This window comes from Podarcis vaucheri, assembly GCF_965113315.1.
Source record: "Podarcis vaucheri genome assembly, chromosome: 3".
NCBI lineage: Eukaryota > Metazoa > Chordata > Lepidosauria > Squamata > Lacertidae > Podarcis > Podarcis vaucheri.
The window spans coordinates 17,300,478-17,326,767 of record NC_138761.1 but is presented as its reverse complement, the minus strand read 5'-3'; the positions used below and the strand labels follow the sequence as shown (position 1 = coordinate 17,326,767).

Sequence of the window (26,290 nt, the reverse complement as noted above, 5' to 3'; positions counted from 1 at the left end):
ATACCAGATGTACATTAGATACATCATTAGGAACCAAGTCAGTTTTTTTTTTTAAAGTAACTGAACAGCAGCAAGTGCAATTTTTGTCAGGACATAATGTTATCTGTATTATGATAAAGCTGAAGTTCACAAGGGATTCTCTAACATGATCAGAAAGAGTATGTATCGTGTCTGAGTAAGGCATAAGGATCTCCTAGAAGTAAGACTCTATGCTGGATATCCCCAATGGAGGCAGTTGCTGTAAAAAAAACTAAATATGGAAAAAGAACTGGGGAATATACAGAGATCTTCTTGATTTTAAAGAGGGTTCTATAAGATTGGAAAAAAGGAAGAAATAGCAAGAACAGTCACAGGCTGGTTTTAATATTTTCAAATAAACAAGATTTTAAAGAAAGACAGGTTTGGGGGCTGCTTGCTATCATTGGTAGGACAACCAATGGTTGGGTCACAACTGGGGTCTCCATCATGACAAAACCTACCTTCCAGCAGAGAGACACCAACATGCCATTTTAACCACCTTTCTTTATGCCATCAACATTAAGGAGAGGGCAGAAGTTTGCTATTAACCTTTCATTTAAAAATCAACTCCATTTCAGCAATAAGAATTCAGTGTGCTGCTAGCAAGTGAGACACCAACTGGCTTCAGATTGTGAGAAAGGCCTTAAAACCACCAGAACACCGCCAAAATAACCCAGTATGGTACAGACTATGAAGAACAGAAATGCTGAGTTTCAGAAGATTAATCTCAATGCATACTGGTAAAGTTGGACAAAGCAAAAAAATTTTTTTTAAAGACACCATTTGTTAGTTTCTATACATTTAAGAAAAATAAAGCAATTCCCCCAAATGTGCACGCACACACTGCAATATAAAAGTCACACTTGTTTCTGAGACTAGGTTCAGAATGCTTGCTGGAAAGGCAAAAAGCCTGCCTGAGGATGATGTGCTTTTCTCATAGAGACTGTAGAACATGATAGAGAATGGCAGGTTTGGCTTGCTGTGAAGTTTCCTCCTGGTCAGTGGAGGAGCGAAGCATGCAAGAAAGAGTTAACTCCTCCTGGAGGTAGAGTCAGCACTTGATTGAAGGATCAGGTGATGCTGGACAGCTGGAAGGGGAGGAAACCTTCCTCAAGCTGCCTGTCATTGAAAAGCTGTGACAATAAGGCTGACCAAATCCCTGATGACAAACACTGTAGAAATTCTGCCATGGAAGGAATGAACTGTCCCCAAAATATAGAAAACTAGGCAAATGTGGACAGAGGAGGAGAAAGGAGGTACCCCTGGCAGTCCGAAGAACATGACTATAATCTCATCATGAATCACAGGGTGATTTTTGCATTCATTCCATTTCAGCTCAGGTATGTTGCCCAAGACTTGGCTCTCAGCTGCCATGGCCTAGTCCTTTTCAGAACCACCATCCCCGACTTTAAGTGACACTTTTAGAAAGGTACACAATTTCACAGAGTAGTGGTATGTTAAGCTACCAAAAACGAGCACCTGAGTTCCCTGCTGAAAGAGGACAAGGCCTTTTGAAATGTATTTATGAAATACACACACACACACATGTATAGCTTTTACAGTAGTAGTCTTCCAGTAGTGCAGCTTCCAGTAGTCTCCGGTCTAAGGAACTGACCAGGTCCACACCTGCTTAGCTTCCACAATGCTGCCACATCACATCCTCCCAGACTCACTGCATCCCCAAGGCTCCCAAAGCCCTAATATTGCAGTTTGTGAAGTGAATCCATATAGTGAAGTATAGCTCCCAAAGCCCAGCTGGTTTCAGTGTTGTTGATTTTTCGAGCAAGCTAAAATGAAAAGTGGACAAAGATATTGGAAATGATTATGTTTCTCTTGCCTGCGTCACACAGTCGTCACTTGGCCCCTCTGTACTTCATGATTTGCAGTTGTATATGCAAGCCAACTCTATTAAAATGTGTTTTGCCTCAGGTGATAGGTAAGTTCTCCGAGTTTGTAGGAGCCATGATGGCCCATTCAGAAGTACAAGCTAACACTTGACATTTCAGTTAAATGATGAATATGCATGTGTGCACTAGCTCTCTAAATAAACAAGGTCATGTGATCCAATAGACACCTAGATTACATAATAGGAAAAGGGGAAAGTCAATGGAGTGTTCCAAATAAGTTCTGCATGTGTTAAAAATTAGTCTGCAAATAGCAGTGTGATTCGTAGTTTAAGAACTTGGTGTGCAATTGGTGCTGGAGCTGTAATGTTCTGGGCAAAACTCCCTCCTTCCTGCAGAGTCCTCAGTCTCTTCTCTTCCACCACTCCCACCCCCAGCTCTTTGCGGTCTACTAACTGAAGCCCTTGTTGTCACAAGATGAAAAATATTTTTAAAAAACAAAACCAAGATTTCAAGATACTGCACAGGCAACTCTGAATGAGGAAATTTGCAAGTAGGGCTGTATTCAAAGTAGCACTACGTGAATGTTCCATCAACACAAGGATTTCTGTTTGCACATGGAATTCTCCTATCACCTTAATCTGTTCTAGGAATTTCCCAACCCTCTGCAGCAGATTTGGGGAGGGCATGAGGCATGAACAGGAGGAAAAGAGGAGGGGAGATTCTATTATGCAAGACATGTTAGTTGAATACTGCTGTATGTGCCTCCCTTTTCAAAACCTGCAGAATTAATGCTTGTTTTGTGAGATAGCCTCTTCTCACATTTAGCTCTAAATACAGTGGTTAAGAATGATTACCTTAAGAACATGGCTCTTTGGAAAGCCTAGTTCTTCCAAAAGCAAACTGACATATGTGAGATCCATGCAGAGAAAAGGATGCTCTCCTTCTTGATCTTCCATGGTTTTACACACTTTGGGGATAGAAACAGAAAAATGAGCTGAAAAAGCAGATTGTATTTCCACAATACTTTTGCCACTTGAGGTGTATAGTTTTAGGACCCACCTTATTTTTCTGATGCTAAGTTTTTTTATACTGTTTTCAATATTGTGTTTTAATGTTGCAACCCACCCTGGAATCTTAGGCTGAAGGGTGGGTAATTAATAATAGCAACAATGACATTTTCAGTGCTGGTCCTCTGGTGGGCTACAGTTTTAACTGTCAACCTCTTAATGATGCTTTCCTTGTTCACACATAGGCAAGCATATAGAAAGATGAAGTGGCTTACCATTCTTTGCAACAGCTTCAAATTCACCAACTGCTAGGGTCCCTCCTTTTTCATTATCTAAAGAGAAAAAAGGGGCTCTTCAGTTGTAGAGGAAGAGAAGGAAGAGTTGTGCTGGAATAACACTCAGCCTACAGGTATTCTAAATTCATAATTCAAGCAGTAACTGCTCTGTGCATTTCAAACTGAACTTTTTAGCTTAGGGCTCAGTGAGGGAGGCAAACCCATCTGGCTTTCAGACTGAATAAAATTAAATGCTCCTCCACTCAGAAAAATGCACATAGAAAACTAGCATGCTGGGGGGGGGGGAGGGCAAAGATGTACACTGGTATATAGTGAGGTCTTCCTTCCAAGATCTAGCCTTCTACATGGATGAACATTCCTTTCTTTGAGTCCTCAGTTGTAGTCCATTGTGGAACAGACAAGACTCAAGTTTATCATCAGTGAGATCCAGGCCCTTGCTAGAAGCAGAATCTACATAGTTTGTCTTGTATTGAGACTGAATAAGTTATGGTCTGCAGGTTGTGTTTGGTGTAGGGATAGCTTTTTTCTTCTCCCACCATGGCACAACTATCTAGCCAGAATGAACCCCACATAAAAAGGAAAGAAAGGATGCATGCAAGCACAGGTTAAGAGGTTTTCTGTTCTCCTAATTAAATTGCTAGAGTGCACATCCAGGAAAGACGCAGTCCTGAAGAAGGAAGGTACTTCTCTTTACATCCCACCACAAGAAGCCAGCTATGTCAACCGTACTGGTCACACTAATCCTGTCTCAATCTCTGCTAGCCATGTGGACCAGTTTTGGGGCGTGGAACAACATGAGTCAAAGCACCCTACATACCTTGACTGTGGGGATGGGAAGTACTGAGACAGAGCAGAGCTGTCTGGATGCATCACTGCTAATGCTCCTAAGAATGACGGGAAAAACAGCAGACTTTGGCCACTGGAAGTGATGCCGCAAAATACACCTCTTAACAGTTTTGTGTTCAGTTGTAACAGTATGCTGGCAACAAAGAGGCTATGTTTACAGCCATCCCAGTTATGCTCTTTCATTGTAATGATACAATAAGGACTGTGAAGAGCACAAATATGAAGCATAAACCAAGCCTTCCTGGGATCATTTTTACATTCTCATTTTGCATTTTTCTGTTGTGAACAGACCTGGGATCTTTGGATGAAGGGTGGTATAATTAATTAATTAATTAATTAAAATAGAATAAAATAAAATGCTTTTTGTCTCTGACAATGGGACTCCAGAGAGAGATCCAAGAAGGTCCCTGGGAAATTCAGGAAGTTTAATGCTTCTTGGGAGTCAGAAGCAGAAGGAAGTCAGTTTATAAAGTTGATTTGTGGGAACAGAAAGAATCAGAAGTCTATTGAATTCAATCCTCTTCCACTATACTTGCTTTTAGAAAATTGGCTAGTAGGGTTAATGGTGACAAATTTCAGAACTGGCCTCGACTCTGTTGCAGCCCATAACGTGTCCTGTAGTGCCATACACCAAAAAAATGGTTGGGGCTTAAACTTTCATCATGGGCCAAAACCTACCTCAGAGATGCAAAAGTGTGTTATCTGCAGTTGATGGCCTGGGGTAGATGGAGTCTTTATTTCTGCATTTATATTCTACTTTTTTCTCCAAGGAGCTCAAGGTTAATCCTCCTCATTTAATCTCCACAACAACCCTGTGAAGAAGGTTACGCTGAGAGGCAGTAACTGGCCCAATGTCACCCATGAGCTTCATGGCCAAGTGGGGATTCGAACCCTGGTCTCCGGGGTCCTTGTCAAACACACTAACTACTATACCAGACTGACTCTCATACAGTATAATAGCGCAGTATAGAAGAGTATAGGAGAGGAGTATTATTACAAAGTGGAGTCAGTAATACAAAGTCTAAATGTGATCACCGTTACTATGCAGTGTTGAATGAAAGCAAAAACCCAGTGGGAAAGAGTAAAAGATCCAGTTAAATCTGGGAGTGACTCAGTTCCAACTGCATTTAAATTGATAGAGGGTACATTAACACCTAACAAAGAACAGTTTCTTTCTGTAGCGAGCTAGTCACTCCCAATCTCTCTTCAGAGCACTGTGTCATATCTACACATGGATTTTAGTTCAGCAATTTCATATGGGAGTTTGTCTCACTTTGGGAAGGGCCATAGCTCAGTGGCTCAGTGTCTGCCTTGCAAGCAGACAGTTCCAGGTTCAATTCCCACTGGCATCTCCAGGTAAGTCTGGAAAAGACTCCTGCCTAAAATCCTGGAGGGCAGCTGCTAGCCAGTGTAGACAGGGCTGAGCTAGATGGACCAAATGGTCTCTGTATAAGGCAGTTTCGCATGTCCCTAAAATCTCAAACAAGAGCACTACTGCCAATCACCTTTATATTACTAGCGAAATCAAAAGCAATTTTACCTATTAAGCCAGCATCCACTGCCAAATCGTAATAGTAGGAAAAAGCATAAAAATCCAAATCCTTTACTTCATCTGTCCTATGAACCTTCGTGCTGATCAGTTTTGCTATTTCATCGGAACATGATTCGAAGAGAGGTTTTCCTAAAAGCAGGGGGGAAACATCTTTAATAATTCAACATTAGTGATGACATTCAAGTATGTGAGATTTGCCGAGCAAACAGTTTTAGTACATTGTTCAATTGTAAAGAAGTGAAGTTATAAGGACGCCAAGCAGGCAACAGTACATATCGAATATTACTTAACAGAAGTACGAAATCCCAGTATAGAGCATTCTGATTAAATAAGGACCCAATATCTCTAAAGTGTAATCACTGGCAGGGGCACAGAATTCAGTAAATTCTCCCCTTCCACTTTCAAAATTCTCTCCTTTCCCATGCCACTCTGGCGATTCCCGATCGAAGTTAATGGAGATACTGAAGGGAAATGTGCATTACCAAATTAAGAGATGACCAGTTACTATACCTGCCTTCTGCCCTTTAATTTTGTATATTATCTTGGCATGCTCCCATTCACCCTGGAAACCAGGCGATAAGCAGGAACTTGAAAGATCTTCACCTTCCTTTACTGTAAGAGGGAAAGAAATGCACTGACACAAGGGGAAAGAGTTCATATGGAGATCTTGATCTTCCCCCTCCACAAAGCATTTCCCTGTCCCTCTATTCAGCCACACAAATCTCAGAACATTTAAATCCTGTTCCTACAACTGCACAACCTTCATCCTTTACTTGAGAGGCAGCAGGAATCTTATCTTTTTCAGACAAAATGATCTAAATAGATATAATTTTAGCATCAATTTTCTAGCTATCAAGCAGACACAGTATAAAGAAAAGCTGGCAAGATCCCTTATCTACAAAGATGGGTTGCTATTTGGTTAAGTTATCTACCGTATTTTTTGCTCTATAAGACTCACTTTTTCCCTCCCAAAAAGTAAGGGGAAATGTGTGTGCATCTTATGGAGCAAATGCAGGCTGCGCCGCTATCCCAGAAGCCAGAACAGCAAGAGGGATTGCTGCTTTCACTGCGCAGCGATCCCTCTTGCTGTTCTGGCTTCTGAGATTCAGAATATTTTTTTTCTTGTTTTCCTCCTCCCAAAACTAGGTGCATCTTGTGGTCTGGTGCGTCTTGTAGAGCGAAAAATACGGTATATAGCACAAAGCTCAGGTTAAACAGAAGCATCTAAAAATCTAAAATCCCCGTCACTCAAGCTTAATGTGCAATACTTACAGGCTTGACCTTCAACTCCTCCTAAAATCGCCAGCCTTGCCGACATCAATCCAAGTCCCAAGTAACTGGGGAGGAGATAAAACATAATCAAACACAACACTCTTGGCACTGAGGCAGAGTTCATTTTTATTGTTACATGGTATCCGTTAAGGGTCATCTCTAAATACAGTGGTACCTCGGGTTACATACGCTTCAGGTTACAGACTCCGCTAACTCAGAAATAGTACCTCTGGTTAAGAACATTGCTTCAGGATGAGAACAGAAATTGTGCAGCGGCGGTGGCGCGGCAGCAGCGGGAGGCCCCATTAGCTAAAGTGGTGCCTCAGGTTAAAAAAAGTTTCAGCTTAAGAACGGACCTCTGGAACGAATTAAGTACGTAACCAGAGGTACCACTGTAAATAATACACACACAGAAACAGAATCTGCTATTGGCAGCTATTAAGTTGGCAATTAGGTTGGCAGCTATTAAGGTTTTAAACTGTCAGAAAATATGAACAATTGATTTTTGCGCCAGAGATAGAAACTATGTTTTATATGAAAAAAAGCGATCTCTTAGGATATACCAGGGTAAATTGTGCATAAAAATGCATGTATTAGTGAAAGTATTGCACAAAACCAGAAATATTAGGGACTATCACTTCGTATAAATGTGTGTATTAGGCAAATTTTTAAAAAGTAGTATAAACACTGACAACTGGGAAACACTGGCCTGCAAGTGCTCCAATTGGAGAACAGCCTTTACCAAAGACGTCATGGCCTTTGAAGATGCTCAAACTCAGGATGTAAGGAAGAAATGTGCTAAGAGGAAGGCATGTTTGGCAAACCCTTGCCGTGATCAACTCCCAGCTAGAAACCTATGTCCCCAACTGTGGAAGGACGTGTAGATCCAGAATTGGCCTCCACAGTCACTTACAGACTCACTGTTAAGACCGTGTTCATGGAAGACAATCTTACTCGGCTACGCGTGATCGCCAAAGGAGATAATAGGAGAAATTCACAACTGAAATGCAGGTGAATTTTCACAAGGACCTTTAAAAATGGGGAAATGTGTTGAACGGAATTTTAGATTGGAAAAACGAGAAACTAAAATGGATAGACTTGCCCATTCCTACTCACAACTAACCTGTGTGAATACAGCTGGTATGTGGTGTTAAACATCTGAAATGAAGTGATGCGACCAGCAGGGGAGCTCTCCAGAGCTGTCTATAAAGAGAAATAAATTGAACACTCCATGAATGCTCCATACAAAGCAAAGCAGAATAATAAACTCAATGATTTCAGGAGTGTTGAACAAGAGTGTTCTGAAGGGTTTAGAACTTTATGGTCTTTATGTAGCCAGGAATAGTAAGTACCATAAAAAAATAAGTGGGAAAACTTGGCTTTGAGCATCCTATCAGGTTGAATGTAGAAAAAAGAATGTGCAGGTTATTGGGTGTGTTTGGAAACCTGATGAAATACCAACCCCTTTTAATGGCACTTTCCATTTCAAATAAATGACAAAGTGTGGCTCATACATGTTTAGAACTGGTAGCCAATCTGAAATATCTGAAAGTTTATTACATTTCTCTCTCACCTTTCCTTCAAGGAGCTCAGATATTATTGTTGTTTTTAATTAATTTATTTATATCTTGCCATTTTCCTACAACAGGGTGTCAGCATCGCCCTAGAGCCAGTGCACCAACTGGACTCTTGCACCTCAACCCCGACTGGGCTAGGCGAGCTGGGTAGCACCGCCAGAGACCTCCTTTGTCACAGGAACAGGTCACGGTGCTGTGGACTCACAGCTTAGAGCTGAGAGCACCGGATTCACTGTCTCAATAATACAGTCGTTGCGCAGCAGAGTTTTGCAGAGTCTTGCAGAGTATAAACCACTCGGAGAGCAGCTCTGTAGAATATCTTCCTTTTATTCTGTGACTACAACTATGATACAAAACTATATACAGAACTGAATATTCTAAGCATAAATCAATGCTACACTGAGAGTCTGCAGCTGCTCTTAGCAGCAACCTTATCTCTAGGATCTCTAACACTCTCACTTTCTCCGATACACTGACTGACTGACTCTCTCTCTCACACACAGATATGTTGCTGGGCAGAATAAGTAGATAGGCAGGACACGCCTCCTCCTCTCTGGAGAGTCAGCAGAGACCATCAGGAGATCATCAGGAGATTCTTGGGTATGGGAGGGGTGAAATCTCCTCAAGTACCATAAAAAAATAAGTGGGAAAACTTGGCTTTGAGCATCCTATCAGGTTGAATGTAGAAAAAAGAATGTGCAAGTTATTGGGTGTGTTTGGAAACCTGATGAAATACCAACCCCTTTTAACGGCACTTTCCATTTCAAATAAATGACAAAGTGTGGCTCATACATGTTTAGAACTGGTAGCCAATCTGAAATATCTGAAAGTTTATTACATTTCTCTCTCACCTTTCCTTCAAGGAGCTCAGATATTATTGTTGTTTTTAATTAATTTATTTATATCTTGCCATTTTCCCACGACAGGGACTCAGAGGAAGTTCCACCCCCTCCCCCATTTTACCCTCACAACCACCCTGAGGTAGGTCAGCTTAGGAATATCACTTATGATAAAGTATGATTGTTTCTTGTGGAGCTGGTGGTGCTCACGCCCATATGTTTTACACAGCAGCCACATGACACCATCCTCAACAAAATGATGTTCCACGGTTTCCCCCCCCAAACAACAACAATAACACAGAAACAGTAAATCCAGATGAAGTGGTGGTTGGCAGGGATAAGGGGTGGCGTTTTGATGACGGCATTGCGTGAACTCTGTGGAAAAACTTGCATGGATAAATAGCACCGAACACTCCGTATCGCAAAGTTATTGAATCGTACTAGGGTAACAGCTCATGTGTTCAGCTCTACAGCCTTAAAGCCCAGGGCAAAGTGTTGCCTTGAGGGAGAAAATGCCGGAATGAAAGGTCCTCCTGCTTCTTCTCAAGCACAAAGTTCTGAATATACACTCCAAGCAATATGTTTGACACTCAAAAATCAAACTGGAAGCAGAGCAAAGGAAAAAAGCAACACATCGATTGGTCGTTCATTACAACTGACATGACTAAGGGGACCCGTGTTCTTGGTACCTTAGTGCTTGGGCGAAATGTGATCTGAATTGAGCCACCTCCTAAATCCAGCATTCCGACACACCTCTTTCTTGGAGTATTCAAGCTATCTGAAATGTATTATTTGAAAAAACAAAGTTAATAGCGTGTTTAGTCATTATACCTCAGACACAGCATCTGCATGGAATTATGCTCTATGAACAAAATGTGAGAACCTATTAAATAATTTCTTTTAAAAGAGCAATCCTAACCATACCTACTCAGAAGTAAATAAGGGTTACTGTCTAAGAATTTTAAATAGGCATCTTTTAAAAATACATTTGCAAATATTACTTTTTTCAACAACTCATAATAACTAGCTGCTGAGTGAGCAATGTGTTATGTGCCACCCTGCTCTGAAACACTGCTAAATATTTGTACTTACGGTGCAAATGCAAGAAGTGTATTTTTTTTATTACAAGGTCATAACATACAGCTGTTTTATTTACCTCTATTGCCAACATATTACTTTATAAATGCAGATATGATTTGAAAGCAGACCATCTTCAGGAAGTTACAATCATATTTAAACTTATCTGGGAGTAACCCCCATTGAACACAGCAGTACTTCCAAGTAAAAATGCATGAAATTATACTGAGAATCTTGTAGTTTTACAGAACAAAGCCAATTTACACACTTACTAAGGATCACAGCATGGCATATATTGCCACAAAATTGCTGCCCTGGGCTCCTTTGGGAGGAAGGGCAGAATATATATTTGATACATAAATAATTATAAAACCTAAGGCTCATCATTAACAGATCACAATTTACTTCTATAGATACCTGTTAAGAAGTTGACAGTGATCCATGCTGAAATACCTGGTTTAAAAAAATTGAAATTATGTGAATAGACACAAAGTGGTTTTCAACTTCTAGCAATCAATATACATAATACATGAATGCATAAACAGGACATGTTTGCTCAGTTAGGGTCTCTCCAAACTGAACAAATGAGCAAGAGAATGGCAGAGAAGATTCATGAGTGTAAGCAAATGGAAGTGATGCATGCTGCAACAAATAGCTTATCTTCAGGGGAGAATGCATCCTATTATGCAGCCAAAACTGTAGCACTTGCCCACATGTGGGAGGAATCGGCAGATTTGGGTGGACCCTGAGGTTTAAAAAAGTACAAATCTTAAGGAAAAAACCTAAGGGGGACCTCTCAAAACAGACCTGCAAGAACTCAGTGGCAGGGAGTGCTGTCTGGCTGAATGGAAAAAAACTGACAACAAAGCTGGAGGAGGAATGGAAATTGCCTTGCCTTTGCTGGTCTTCGACTGCAAGTTCACTGAGACATGGACTTGCTGATTTGTTTGTTTTGCTCTGTACTTGCCATCTGGAAATACAGTGCTGTGTAACTATTTAGCAGCAGCAACAACAACTTCCCTGAGTTTCACAGAGGTTCAGATTTTATTGCTGAATTAAAATTAATTTTATGAAACCACTGAAAAGAAAATTTGCTTAATTGCTGACAGGTAAGATCCCTACCTTCATCTGTTCCATCCATTACAGAGACACAGTCACTCGTTACAAGGAACGGAGATTCTTGAAAGATGTCCTTAACCTAAATTTGAAATAAGACTAAAATTTTTAGTGTTTTAAAAACGCACCCTTCCACACCCGCAAAAAAGCACGTAAAGCATTTATAAACCATTTTCTGGTAGCAGCCCAGATAAAGATCACATTCTTATGGAGAAGTGGAGTTCTCCACATGCAAAACTGCTATGATAGGGTTTGGAAGCTTGCATTTGTAGACAAAGTAACACAGCATTTGCAGAGTAGTTAGGAGGGTGTTATCTCAGAATTTTTATTATGATGACTCCCTTCATTTCTTTCATGAGTTCGTCACCAGAAAACCTAGACTAGCTTCTGTTCACTTTTATTTTTGGTGAGCTATGTTATCCTGGATTTTATCTTGATACTCTGGATTTTCTTCATTTAGCTATCATGTCACAGACTCCCCCCTCCAAGGTTTAAAGGAGGTTGTTGCCAACTTTGCAAGTCTGCTGTTGTAATCCATCCTGCATGTTTGGCATTTATAGATATACCCTTTCCAAAGTGCATAATGAGGAAGCACAGTTCATCTATGTATTTTATATTTATATCTCCAGAATGTTAACTGTACCCTGTCAGATAACAACTCATTTATGATGCAGCCATTCTTTGAGACTGTGCTGTTCACTTTTATGCCTCAAAGTTTATTAGCTAGTGGACAGAAGCATGGATGTTGGATTATTTTGGCAAGACCGATAGCAATAGTGTATATAATATGTGCAGCTAACTTAGTTGCAAAAAACAGCAGAAGCAAAGTACCTTATCCAGCAATTTCTGTGCCTTTTCTTTTGGCAGCAGTCTTAAGCCAGCTGTTGCTTTAAGGACCAAAGGAGTTGACTTCCACAGTTCCAGAGGAACATCTTCTTTAGCAACTGTCAGTAGTTCATTTATTCCTTGAGCACTCTGAAGAGATAGATAGATAGATAGATAATAAATAAATAAATAAATGTGCTTCAATTTTAGCACTTAAAAATGAAGACTTTGGTAGAGATACACACACACACACACACACTAGTATTCGTGTTTTGCTCATCACTTTCCATTTTCCAGTTCGAGATACATGAAGATCTTTTTTGCCACCACCATTCTGAGATCCTGCATCAGTCTTTTGTTGGCTTTTTGCAGTATAGTAACGCTGTAGAGAGCTTGCTGGGGAGATCATGCATTAAAAAGAAAGGACTCAAAAATAACTTAAAGAAGGTTTTAATAAGAAAAACAAAAACTCCATTTACACTAAATATATTAACAAACAAACATGACCCAACCACCAACCCATCCCCCAGGGTAATGGGAGAGCTAGGTGCTGCTCCTTATATACTCTACCCAAATGCTGACACGCCTTAATCAAATACAACTCAGCAGCACCTGCTATGTTTCACAGCTGTAAAGCTGGGTCTCGTTATCTTGCTCTGGCCCTTGCTCTGGCCCCTTAAAGACACACACATGGAGTGGAACAATGATGAACCTTTACATTTAAAGAAACCATTCAACATATCCCCTGCGGTTCATCATTGTGGAACAAAAACATAAAGCATACTTTGTACATGTTTTTCATGTGTAACCTTTGGAAGTGCTTTAGTAAAAATGTCCGCAATTTGATTGTCACCTGGAACATATTTAAATACAACCATTTCATCAGCAATTAGTTTCTTTACAAATTCTAAACGTAATCTTAAGACTCTGGTGCGCTGCGTATTGGTCTCTGAACACAGGATAGCAAGTCCACTCTGGGAATCAAGGTAAACTTTTACTGGTAGTGTTACTTGCATTTGTAGGTCTGCAAATACCTGCAGATACCATTCTACATCACGAGTGGCCTGAACGCATGCACATAATTCACTCTCTGTTGTGGAGAGACAAATAATGGTTTGTGTCTGGGACTTCCATTCAAATGGACAACCGTTGTAACAAAACACCATACCAGACACACCCCTGCAATTATTTTGTTCCACTGCATGAGATGCATCGCAGAAAATTTCAAAACCTTTGTCAATACATGTTGTAAACTGCAACCTATAATGTTTGGTATGTTTAAGGTACATTACCACTCTCTTAAGAGCAGAGAAACATTGTGTAGTGGGCTTTTCCACAAATTTTGCCAGGAAGTGAAAAGCATAAGTTATATCTGGTCTTGAAATTCTTTGAATGAAATTTAGCTTGCCTATAGCAGAACGATACAAAGTTTTGTTAGGAAATGGCTTATCTTCACCTGTAAAGGTGAAACCACACACCATAGGTGTTTCCTTCCCATTTGCATTTTCTAAACATAGCATTTCAACAAGATCATCAATTTTTGCAGTTTGATGAACCAGAAAAGATCCATTTTTGTCTTTTTCAATTTGCATGGATAAGTAATTTTTAGCTATGCCTAATTCCACCACATCAAATTTCTTCTGTAACTGTGAAACTACCTGTTCATATTCCTGTTTAGTTTTTGTAGAAATTAACACGTCATCTACATACACACATATTTTTGTTACAGAGTTTGCCCTTTCCTTTATAAACACACAATTGTCTGCCTTTCCTTGTGAAAAACCAATATCTAGCAATTCTTTTGCTAAAGTTTGGTGCCAATTCCTTCCACTTTGGTGCAGACCATAAAGAGATTTATTTAATTTGCATACCAAACCTTCAGCAGCGTCTATGCCTTCAGGGACACGCATAAAAATTTGTTCTTTTAAATCTGCAAACAAATATGCAGTTTTTATGTCTAGGTGATAAACAGAATGTCCACGTTGTGATGCATCTTTTAACAAAAGCTTAACTGTTTCATATTTTACACTTGGTGAATAGCACAAATCATAATCTTCGCCTGGAATTTGTTGAAAACCCCTAGCAACTAGTCTTGCCTTGTACTTTACAACTTCATTTTTGTCATTCATTTTAACTCGATAAACCCATTTTGAATCAATAAGTCTCATATCTGGGGTTTGTTGTACAAGAGACCAAGTGTTATGCTCTTTTAAAGAAGCTATCTCAGAGTTCATAGCTTTATACCAATTTACAGCTTGGTGCTTAGGTAAATTCTGAACGTCACTGTAGCTTTTTGGTTCAAAAACCACCTTATTGGCATACACAGTATTAAAATGTTCATCTGCGAAACGTTGTGGCTTCTGCCTCTTTCTATCTGAACGCCTCAGTCCGGAAGGAGAGTCAGACTCCTCAGACTTAATGGGACTAAGTGAACCACTAGTTTCAGGTTGTAAATCATCACTGTCAGACTGAAGAGGTGCCTGTGGGCTAAGCTCACGGTCAGAAAACTCAAGAGGATCCAACCTCCCCTCAGGTGCCTGTGACTTTAAATCCTCAAACAAATTATCAGATTCAACAGGCTTTTTGTCTTTCCCCATTAATTCAGAAGCACCATTTTCTCCTGCTGCTGCTTCTCCCTCTTCTTCCTCAGTATTATCTATACCATCAGTATCTTGGAAAACAGCAACTCCATTCCAATTTACAGTTTGTATCATGCTTCTGGTAATATGAAATTTGCCAGTTGCTGGTATGTAAATTCTGTACGCCCCCTGCTGGTAGCCCATTAATTTCCCCTGGACACTACGCTCACCCAATTTCTGCTTAGCAGGATAATGCATAATTACATCTGAACCCCAAATGCATAGGTATTTCAGATTAGGGCGTTTTTTAAACAACTTCTCATAGGGGGTGACATCTAAACCAGAATGATAACTGCGATTTCTAACATAACAAAAGGCATGGAGTGCTTCAGCCCAAAACACTTTGGGCAGATTAGCATCATGCAGATAAGTTTTAACCCCTGCTTGCAAGTCACGCTGCACAACTTCAACAAGCGCATTTTGCCAGGGACTTCGGGGGCAAGATAACTCATGAGTAGTCCCCTGCGCTTCCAGGAATTTCTCAAAATCCTCAGAAACAAATTCCCCGCCCCGGTCAGAAAACAGGTTCTTAATTGGTTTGTTAAAATGCGTTTTTACCCAGTTGCAAAAAACCTTGTACTTCTCAAATGCTTGGGACTTCTCAGCTATTGCATAAGTCCAACAATATCTACTATACTGGTCTATCAGGGTAAGCCAGTACTTCGAACCTCCTAATGATGGTGGGAGTGGCCCAACTAAATCACAATGTACATGCTCAAATGGCTCAGTTACTTTCCTATCTGAGCACCTACCCTTGCGTGCAACCTTAATCTTATTCTTGCAACAGGATAGACATTGCATAAAGAATTTACATGGTTTTAAGTTGAGGCCATTGACAATACTCTTTGTCTTAATTACATCAGCAAAATTCAGGTGTCCCAGAATTCTGTGCGCCTCGTGGACACACCCAGAATGTGGTCTTACATTCCTCAACCCCTGGCTTGACTGTGCTGCTCTGCAATTTATAGGCGATTGGGAGTAGGCTCGAAAATACAGTCTATATAAACCATCAGATTCCCGGGCATACAATAGACGTTTGTTCCCCTCGAAAAACTCACACATAGACTTTAAGAAACGCACAGTTATGCCTTGACGAGCAAAGCACCTTACTGATAATAAATTGTCCACTGACGGGCAGTAAATGCAGTTCGCTATTGTAATGTTTAAAGAGTCAAGTTTAACAGTACCCCTGCCAAGCGACTGCAAGACTTGTGAATTGGCTAAATGTACATTACCAATTTCCTCTTCGAAAGAAATAAACAAGCTTCGATCATTGCAAACGTGCTGCGATGCTCCTGAGTCCACAATAAAAGAATTCCACTTGGCACCTTTAGGTCTTTTACGATCTTTAGTCCGAGCGTGAAAAGCTCGCGGCTCGTTTCTGTCTCTACTATACGATGCTGGCTGCTGGGCTGACGACCGTGACTGACGAACAGAAACAGGCTTGGGAGTACTTTGCTTTCTTTTGGATCTGCAGTCCCTTGCAAAATGTCCTTGCTTATTGCAGAACCAACAACGCTTTGCAGTTTTAAATGCAGTTGTATCACCACAGGTTTGCATATGGCGTTCCTCATTCTTTCTGGAAACAGGAGTGCTTATGGCACAAGCCTCCCTTCTATCCAACTCGCCCATTAATCTTGCCGTTACCCCTTCCACAGTTAATTGTGCTGGTGGAACAGCAGATATCTGGCTAGTTATACCATCAAAGTCCTCATTAAGGGAACAAAGGATGATAAAAACATACTGAATATCAGGTACCTCCATGTCCCTTCGAATTAATTCGCCGCGTATTGCCTCCAGACGTCTCAAGTGTGCTGCCAAATCACCACCAGGCTGCAACTTCGTCTGGTACAACTGCTTGAAAAACGTCAATGCAGACGCTGACTCTTTTCTAACATGCACTGCTGCAAGACTGTCCCACATTTCTTTGGCAGTTTTCTTATTTCTTATATAGGCTACTTGCTGGTCGCTGACTGCCAAATTAATTATCGCCCTGGCTTTTGCATCTCCTTTCAACCAAGCATTAGTTACAGGGTCAGGAGGGTCATCAGTTACATAGGTCCATACTTCTCTAGAGGTCAAAAGCACCTCCACCCGAAAGGACCATAAACTATAGTTCTTATCTGTTAGCTGTGGGAAGACCAGAGCCTTCTCAGCTTCAGGAACCCGGTCAACCATTCTGGAACTCTTCCAGACCCACAAAAATTACGCTAACAGGAGAAGGAGTTTTCAAACCTTTCTCAGAGTCCAAAAATATGCAGTCATCCACTCAGCAGCTGGGCCCATAACCAAAGATGTTGGCTTTTTGCAGTATAGTAACGCTGTAGAGAGCTTGCTGGGGAGATCATGCATTAAAAAGGACTCAAAAATAACTTAAAGAAGGTTTTAATAAGAAAAACAAAAACTCCATTTACACTAAATATATTAACAAACAAACATGACCCAACCACCAACCCATCCCCCAGGGTAATGGGAGAGCTAGGTGCTGCTCCTTATATACTCTACCCAAATGCTGACACGCCTTAATCAAATACAACTCAGCAGCACCTGCTATGTTTCACAGCTGTAAAGCTGGGTCTCGTTATCTTGCTCTGGCCCTTGCTCTGGCCCCTTAAAGACACACACATGGAGTGGAACAATGATGAACCTTTACATTTAAAGAAACCATTCAACATCTTTAGCCAACATAAAGGAAGGGTAGAGAACCTCAGGCCTGGGGGCTAAAGGTGCAGGGAAGTTATAGAGGCCTCTCCAGGGCACATCAGAGTGTTTTAAGTACTTTGGTTCCAGCTGTTTGACATGAGTAGTCCTGAGTGCCAAGGTCAGACTCCGTTCCTACCGCTCAGCAGTGACATTTTGAAGCTAAAAGAACCTCTAAGTTATAACTTGGTCCTTTAGCACAACGTCACAACAGCCTTCACAGTGGAACTTCACAATGTTCTACAAACTGGTAGGACATGCCTTTCAAAGCTGCAAATCCACAAGACTTGGGCATCTTGTTGAAGTACCAAGTGTAGTGCAATTTAACAGAATGTACGCACAGTATTTCTGTAACCTAGTGACTGGAAAAGTGTCAACTGGATAGTGCCACTGCCTATATGTTTACACAGTAAGTGTCTGTGTGTTCAGAGGTGCTTACTCCCAGGAAAAGTATGGAGAGGATTGTAGCATAAATTGCTGAATTTTCACATTACAGAAAGTGAGAATCACAGACATATTCTCTTGACGAGTAAAGTTCAAATTACCTTATCAACACTGTCAGCATATGCAGAAAGTCCTGGCGTTAGTGCTCTGAATGTGGTATGGATTAATTTAGGAATTTCTGTTAAAGAAGTGCAAGAGAATTGAGTTAATCTACAATAAAAAAAAATGTATACACTGAAGGCCAAGATAACGCCACTGTCCAGGGATTAACGTGAAACCCTGCTACACAATATGGTTAACATTAACGGCTCATATGAACACTGTAATTAGGCTGCATCTGAAGGCAATGTTCAAATTCAGCCTTTGAATTAGATATCAGCTAAGCTCCTCCATCCCCACAGATATCAGTGGCTCCAGGTTAGGTGTAAGAATAAAAATTAAGATAAAGAACTAGCTATTGGCTATGTTTCACTAGCAACACATCCCTTTCATCCTGAAGTAATGAAGCCTTGCAAACTATGTTGCCATAATACAGATAACACAACAGAACTGGTCTGAGGACCTATGTCTTCACACCTAAAACCTGCATAGCACTTTCAGAGCCTCTTGTGCCTACTCACAATTTTATCTTAAGACTCTTACAAAATGCAGGCTCCTGGCTTTATCAGCAACCATTTTTCTCTCTCCTTGCCCTCACTTTATCTAGCCTGATGAACTGTTGAGAAGTCAAAAACTTGCATGCGACATTTCAGTTGATCTAATAAAGGTACTGTCCCAATACAAATTTTGCAGTTTAACTGAAACATGTTAGCCTACCTTTTGGCTTTTGTGTGAATTTGAATATGTGTATTCGAGTCCCAGTGCTTCCAGCATCAAACATGATTCCATAAAGAACTTCCTGATCTGTTCTTGACGCACTTTTGAGCTGGCTTTCCAAATCATTGACGGTAGTTTTTGTTTTAAAGTCCAAATGCCATTTTACATATACCGCATAAATAGCAGCACATGTAAAAACTGCAAAAGCATAGAGCGGTTTTGGTATCTTCATAGTGTCCATTAATCTTCCTTGATTCACTTAAAACTGGAGTTATGCATGATGCCTCTGCATTGAAAAACAAATAATTATACACTAAAGTAACACCAACGTAAACTTAACAAACAAATACTGAGAAAGCTGATGTATGATGTGGCTACTTCCATCCACTGCTCTTTTTCAATATTTACTCAAAAATATCTATCAAACTGAAACTGCTGGATGTTCCTGCTCACTAAGAAAAAGTTACCAGAACCTATTTGTTAAATGCAAAGTATCCTGAAAGACTGCTTAACCTGAAAATATGTGGGAATCATCCATCCTATAGATAGTCTTGATACAGCACAAAATGTTGATATTTTCCTTGTGTCATAAGTCTTGAAGAATCAATTGCAATATAAAAAGTTACAGGTGTGACATAAAGATGCCCACTGATTAAAACGTGCCTTAATATTTAGAATTATGAAGATATCCCTAAAGATAGGCCATTTAATTTTTTTAAACTACGAAGACTAGTCTTCAAAAACTTGTTTATGCTATAGAATTACACAAAATACTGATGAAAGAACAAGGTCATATTTTGCAGTTAGACCAACATTATTAGACCGATAATTAATTTATTAGAAGGGAAAAGGACAATTAAGATCTACACAGAAATGTCACCTATATTTAACTGTAAGAATTCTAGGGCTAGAAACCTATGAGCTAACTGAAAATGGAAATGCCTGAAACCTTATTTTTAAAAATAATACACTAAATTTTTTCAACACATTGGCTTGAAAGTGAGGGGGTGCAAGAGAAAATGGTAGAATACCAATATGAACACAAGTGTATGTGGTTAAGATAATGAAGCTAGCTTATTGAGACAGGTTATTACAGTCTTTGAAAAGTCTTCCGTACTGGCCAAACAGTATGTTAAAGTTTTTGTTTTAAATTAATTATCAAAGCATCTTAAAAAATGATGTGGATACAAAGTTATACTGGCCCAACACTCTGGGCTAGAATCAACTAACCTGTTGTGCTGCTAGTGGAAGCCAGCACAAAGACTCCTGTTAATGCAAAGGGACTCCCCCCTCCCACTCCTTCTGTGCCAAATATGGTTCAAAATGTCAGGAAAAAACCCAGCATGGTTGGGGGAAGGAAATGGGAGATTGCTCCATCCAGCAAGCATAAACACTTTTGCCGACAGAACTGTATTAGTACAATCTTGAAATCTACCCTTTGAATTTATGCCCTTTTGAGGGGTCACTACAACTTGACACACTTCTCCTGCATCAACAATTAACCAACCACATTCAGAATAAAGATTTTTCACAATCTGCCTCTTAACTTGGGTAAGGTTTCAGTTAGAATATGGTGGGTATATTATGAGGGTCATTTCCTTCAGGTTTACAAGTTCCTTCCTCTGTTTACATAAGGACTGTTTATCTTTATACTTGTTCTCCACCTTGAAAGGAACCTGTGTGTTTTGCCTAAGGACGTTGTGTATTCTGGTACAGTTCATCTCCAAGAATACAGGCCTTTTCATGAAAGAGCAAAACATGGCTATTAGATTTAGATTTTTAGCCTGTGCCATTTGAGGAGCCCAATTCAGAAATAAAGGGAGGGCAACCCTCCTCCCCACCCAAACAGAGCAATTCAATTCTCTTTGAGAACTAGTTGTAAAACTAATTGTCAGGTGTGGTGTAAACTGTTTACTCAAGGCTATGGAAAAGTCAATTTAACAAGGTCCGGGAAAGAAACTGGAAAATATGATTAAAAGTAATGTTTAACAGTCTATTAAGGTGACTTGAAGATTGTAGGGCCCCAAGAATTAAATCCTTGTCTGAAATGGAATCTGTGCTCTTGCCTTACAGAGGAATTAAAATAACCACCAACAGCATGGACATGCAAATATGGAAGTTGCACATGCACACTTGCATATCAAGGCTCTAGATCAGACTTTATTTAAGTTACCACTGAACTGATGCTTGCATTTTCTGCACCTGTAATTGAAATGCAAAACCTATGATGCCTAAGATGCACGTTCTGTTGAAAAATGCTTCTCTTTCGCTCTCTGTGCTGCATTAACCAACACACTGCAGACTGGAAAGCATTCTTAGCATGTAAAAATCCTGTCAAGTTAAGAGTGGAACAAAATTAACAATTTAACTAATTCTTTTAATTTAATATCAATTAAAAATAGACTGTTTAAAATTAAAGTTGAATTCAAGCATGCTAAATCTGATTTCTTAAAAACGGAATTTAATAGCCCACTATTAACTGCCAAGTAAAACATAGTATTTCATTGCAAATGAATAACCATGGAGAAAACACGTTTTTGAGGTCAATATGCTAAATTAGCATAGGATCAAGGGTTATCTAGTCCAGCATCCTGTTCTCACAGCAGCCAACCAGGTGCCTGTGGAAAATCTACACCTCACTGATATTCAGAAGCCACTGAGGCAGAACACAGCCACCACAGCTAGTAGCCATTGATAGCCTCCTCCTCCTCCATGAATTTGTCTACCGTAATTCTCTTTTACAGCCATCCAAGTTGGTGGCAAACACGAAATCCTGTGGGAGCGAATTCTGTAATTTAGCAACACACGGCGTGAAGTACTTCCTTTTGTCTGTCCACGCGAGTCCTGGTGTTAGGAGAGGCGGAGAAACCCACTTTCTTCTATCGCGCTACCTCTTACTCGCCTTCTCTCCGAATTAACAAGCCGCAAAAGCTGCGACCTTCCCCTTCGCTGCCGACAGCCTTATCCCCGCAAGAAACCTGCCCAACTGAAAGCCACCTCAAGCAAGGGGGTCACCGCCACATCTTGTGGCAGGGAGTTCCACAGTGGAGGAGGAGCTTCCTAGCGACAAGATGCACCTGCCAGAACCTCCTCCTCGTCCCACCGACCAACCCCGCCCTCCTTCACAGCCAGTTACTTTTTTTAAAAAAAGGGGGGGGCTCGGGAGGAGTCCTTTGTCCTCCTGAACCCTTACCACCATCCCCCCACCGAATTTAGCGCCCTCCGAGAGAGTATGCGACGCGGCTCCATGAGGACTAGCCTATTGCAAAGTACGTGTCGGAAGCCGTCGCCGGCTTTCTCTCAGCCTTCTCACAAGACGCGTTATGGGAGGGGTCGCTGCGCCCCATCCGCCAGGACTGGAAGCCCCTTCCCTGGGCTCGCCTCAGTCGGAGGAAAGGGTGGGAGACGCGCCTGACTCACCACAAGCTGGCGGCCCAGCCGTTCGGAAGCCCCTTCGGCTCCCCGGCCGCTCTCGCTAACTGAGGCCTCCATTTCCCATCTTGCCCTCGCACTCGACGGTTGCCCGTTTGGCGCGAGGGGAGCTGAGTGGGCGGGGCAGGCCGGAGGGAGCCACGCATGCGCGCGCTTGAAGCTGCGTCGTGTCCTTCGCCGCCTCAGTCGGCTTTGGGGCGCAAGAGGGGGGGGGGTCCTGTCGTCTCGCGCCTCCCGGTCCTATCGCGAGGTGACGGAGCTCCCTTCGGGGACAGGCAGGGCAGGCAGGCGAGTGCCTGTGGTGTAGTAGGATCTGGAAATCACCCCGTAGGGAGCGAGTTTTTGGGTCTCACAGAACTCCTCCTCAGGCGCTGGAGGGCGACACGAGGATATTGATTAAGTGGGGAGCGAAAAAGACGTTGCTGGAAATCGGCTAGCCTTCTCCCCAGCGAAGGCACTGGCGCCTGCTTCCTTGATTGCTGTTTAGTCATTTAGTCGTGTCCGACTCTTCGTGACCCCCTGGACCAGAGCACGCCAGGCACTCCTGTCTTCCACTGCCTCCCGCAGTTTGGTCAAACTCATGCTGGTAGCTTCGAGAACACTGTCCAACCATCTCATTCTCTGTCGTCCCCTTCTCCTTGTGCCCTCAATCTTTCCCAACACCAGGGTCTTTTCCAGGGAGTCTTCTCATGAGGTGGCCAAAGTATTGGAGCCTCAGCTTCACAATCTGTCCTTCCAGTGAGCACTCAGGGCTGATTTCCTTCAGAATGGAGAGGTTTGATCTTCTTGCAGTCCACGGGACTCTCAAGAGTCTCCTCCAGCACCATACAGTGGTACCTCGGGTTACATACACTTCAGGTTACAGACTCCGCCAACCCAGAAATAGTGTTTCAGGTTAAGAACTTTGCTTCAGGATAAGAACAGAAATCGGGCTCTGGCAGCGCGGCGGCAGCAGGAGGCCCCATTAGCTAAAATGGTGCTTCAGGTTAAGAACAGTTTCAGGTTAAGTACGGACCTCCGGAACGAATTAAGTACTTGACCCGAAGTACCACTGTACAGTGGTACCTCGCAAGACGAAAGAGTTTTTCATTTTTTGAGTTGCTTCGCAAGACAAATTTCCCTATGGGCTTGCTTTGCAAGACGAAAACGTCTTGCAAGTTTGTTTCCTTTTTCTTAAAACAATTTCCTATGAGAAACCGTGCTTCGCAAGACGAAAAAACTCGCAAAACGAATTAATTTTGTCTTGCGAGGCACCACTTCTTTATGGTCCAGCTCTCACTTCCATACAGCACTACAGTGTTGCCTCGCAAGACGAAAATAATTCATTCTGCGAGTCTTTTCGTCTTGCGATGTTTTTCGTCTTGCGAACTGCGCCTCTTCAAGTGGCTTTAAGAAAAAAGCGCAAGACGTTTTTGTCTTGTGAAGCAAGCCCATAGGGAAATTCGTCTAGCGAAGCAATGCAAAACCGAAAAACCCTTTCGTCTAGCAAGTTTTTCGTCTTGCGAGGCATTCGTCTTGCGGGGCACCACTGTTACCATGCAGTTAAATATTTATTGCTCGCCTAACACTGTTTGCAGTGTCCTATGGCTGTCTATTGAAAGAAACATACACCTGAAGTTTCTGGCAAGGTTGAAAGAAATCACCTGTTTTCCAAATGTTTCAAAAGTTCTTTTTTCAAAAGTGTTTTTCATATTACAGATAACGTTTCCTGCTATGGGCCTCAATGGGAGGAAGGGCAGGATAAACACTGAATAAAACTAAATAGCCAGCAAGTATTGCTTGCTGCTTAAAATAAGAATTGTAGGTGCAATTAATCCTTGAAAGGTACTGGAATTACACTTGATGTTAGCTTTCTCGAGTAAGCTTGGTTAGGCTCTGATTGAAAGTGTTAGTGTTCTGCACATTTGATATAGAAACAGTTGTTTATGTGAGCAGAAAGTTCCAAGTGGGGAAAGGGGATTTTGCAATGCACCTAAATCAGGAATCTGAAGAAAGTGACAAGTTTCTCTTCTACCACATGGGCAGTTGCTACAAATGGAGAAGCAATTATGTAGACACTTCTCCTTAAGTTGGCAAATGGCTATGTGCATCAGCTTTTGCCATATCTAAAAAAATGAATACATCTTTTATCAATCCAAAATCTTCATTTTCCTAGTTCTAATAGGTTATTGTCCAAAGAGCCCTGGAGGTAGAAATCTGTGAAAGCATCTGTGTCAGGTTTACAGTCCAATATCAGTATCTGATATTGCCTGTGGTATTATGGACATCTAGTGGCTATAACTGGAAATAACCACTAGAAAATTTGCCAGTGAGAATCTAAGAGCCAGGCTGGATCACACCAAGAGAGATCTAGTCCAGCAACTTCTTCCCATATTAGGCAACCAGTACTCTTCCCAAGTCTGATTCCCAGCTACTGGTGTACTGAGGCACTCATGGAACTTTGAAGTGTCAGGCATAGCCCTAATGGCTTTAGCCCAAACGTAGCAGAGTTTTCCTGCACAGCGAAGAAGCTAGTTGAGGTGGAAATGACTAGTCAGCTAGACTCAGAATAACTATTTACAGGATTTATTAAAAGGGGGGGAAAAACAGCAGAGTTTCTTCATACAAAGCAAAGCAAATAAATCCTTTCTTTCTCTCTTAACCATACACAGCACTCCTACTCCTTCAACACACCTAACCCCAAACTGTGCTAGCATTCCTAGATAACAGAGTTGAGTGCTGGTCGTTAACCAATCACTGTAAATAGTTTCTAGGTCAAGCAGACCTTGGCTTTCTGCCAAGAGTAAATTGACACTGCCTTGAGTTAATTGTGTGAAGCCAGAATCTGTAAGTTTTCTTGAGAATCAATTAACAGAAACTGAACAGGCATACCATCTCTAATTTGGAGCTATCATGCCTAGTGATTTCATTGATAATTTCATTGGCCTCTGGGTCAAGAGACAATGGAGTGTGCTTCTGGGGGTGAAGTTAGGCATTAGCAGCACCAAAGTGACCTCCCCGGGGTACAGGCCAGGGCAGTGTAGTGTGTATGGAGGTCTTGGACTGCCCAGATGCCAAGACCCCCTCTTGACCTCCCTGATGTGGTCCAAAGGCAAGCAGAGCAAATGTGTGTAATCCTTTTTCAAAGCTCTCCAAGTTTGTTGCCTTCACTACATGTTGTGGGACTTAATTCAAGAGTTTTAACTATGCATGTGTAAATAAATAGTTTATTTTGCCTGTTGAATGGTTCTGTGATCTAAGATTATGAGAGATGCAGAGAATTTTCTCTCATCCACTTTCTCAACGCAATGGTAACTTTAAACATTTCTGTCAGTTTCCTGCTTACTTGCCTTTTTTCTAAAGTAAAAAGTTCCAGATGTTGTAACCTTTCCTCATAGAGGAGTTACTCCACTTTCTTTGTCCTTTTGGTTGAACCTATTCTGGTATTCCAAATATGGCTACATCATAGATTTGTATAACAGCTTCATGATATTGGCAGTTTTATTTTCAATCTTACCTTATGATGCCTAAGATTTTGCCCTGCCATACATCGGGTTGACATTTGTCACGGTTAAAATGGCCGCTGTTTCTTTGATGCGAATAAAGCTGGGTCAGCGTGAGTCAGCAGCCTGCACTGGGTTGTATATATAGAATGAGAAATGTTAGTTTCTTGCTGAGGTTGAGTTGGGTTGGTTGATTGGTTAGTGAAAGCTGATAGTGTTGTGTGTATAGTTAGTCAGTTGTTTTTGCACAAAGACTTTTAAGAATAAAACTGCAAGGATATTCTCGTGGACTCTTTTGTGCCGACAAGGGTCCGAGGACCAGGCTGAGGAGACAAAGGGAGGTCAGAACCCTTTCCTTCTTTTTTTTTGCTTTTTTTACAAACACTGACAACATTTTCACTGAGCTATCCACTACAACCCCAAGGTCTCATTTATGCTTCTTTGGCTACACGTCTCATCCTTACACATTCTAAATGCAGAAAAATTTTGTTCATTCACAGGCAAA

At 41.3% G+C, this 26,290-nt stretch overlaps 1 protein-coding gene across 2 annotated transcripts; it reads right to left on the bottom strand.

The window, feature by feature from the left end:
* Positions 1-342: 342 nt before the first annotated feature.
* Positions 343-22,437, bottom strand: ENTPD6 (ectonucleoside triphosphate diphosphohydrolase 6). Of its 2 annotated transcripts, none has more exons than XM_082215840.1 (14): positions 22,292-22,437; positions 18,872-19,157; positions 18,157-18,233; positions 12,279-12,422; positions 11,454-11,529; positions 10,749-10,784; positions 9,944-10,032; positions 7,962-8,041; positions 6,839-6,903; positions 6,077-6,178; positions 5,555-5,695; positions 3,148-3,204; positions 2,720-2,832; positions 343-1,805 (listed from the first exon to the last, which is right to left on the bottom strand). In XM_082215840.1, exons 2-14 carry the CDS (start codon positions 19,110-19,112, stop codon positions 1,716-1,718), a joined length of 1,311 nt encoding a protein of 436 aa, XP_082071966.1. In that variant the 5' UTR covers positions 19,113-19,157; positions 22,292-22,437; the 3' UTR covers positions 343-1,715. The 2 variants fall into 2 exon arrangements, 1 of the variants encoding a protein (XP_082071966.1); XR_014217751.1 differs by lacking the exon at positions 343-1,805 and adding an exon at positions 3,986-4,052 and having other exon boundaries at positions 2,751-2,832.
* Positions 22,438-26,290: the final 3,853 nt, after the last annotated feature.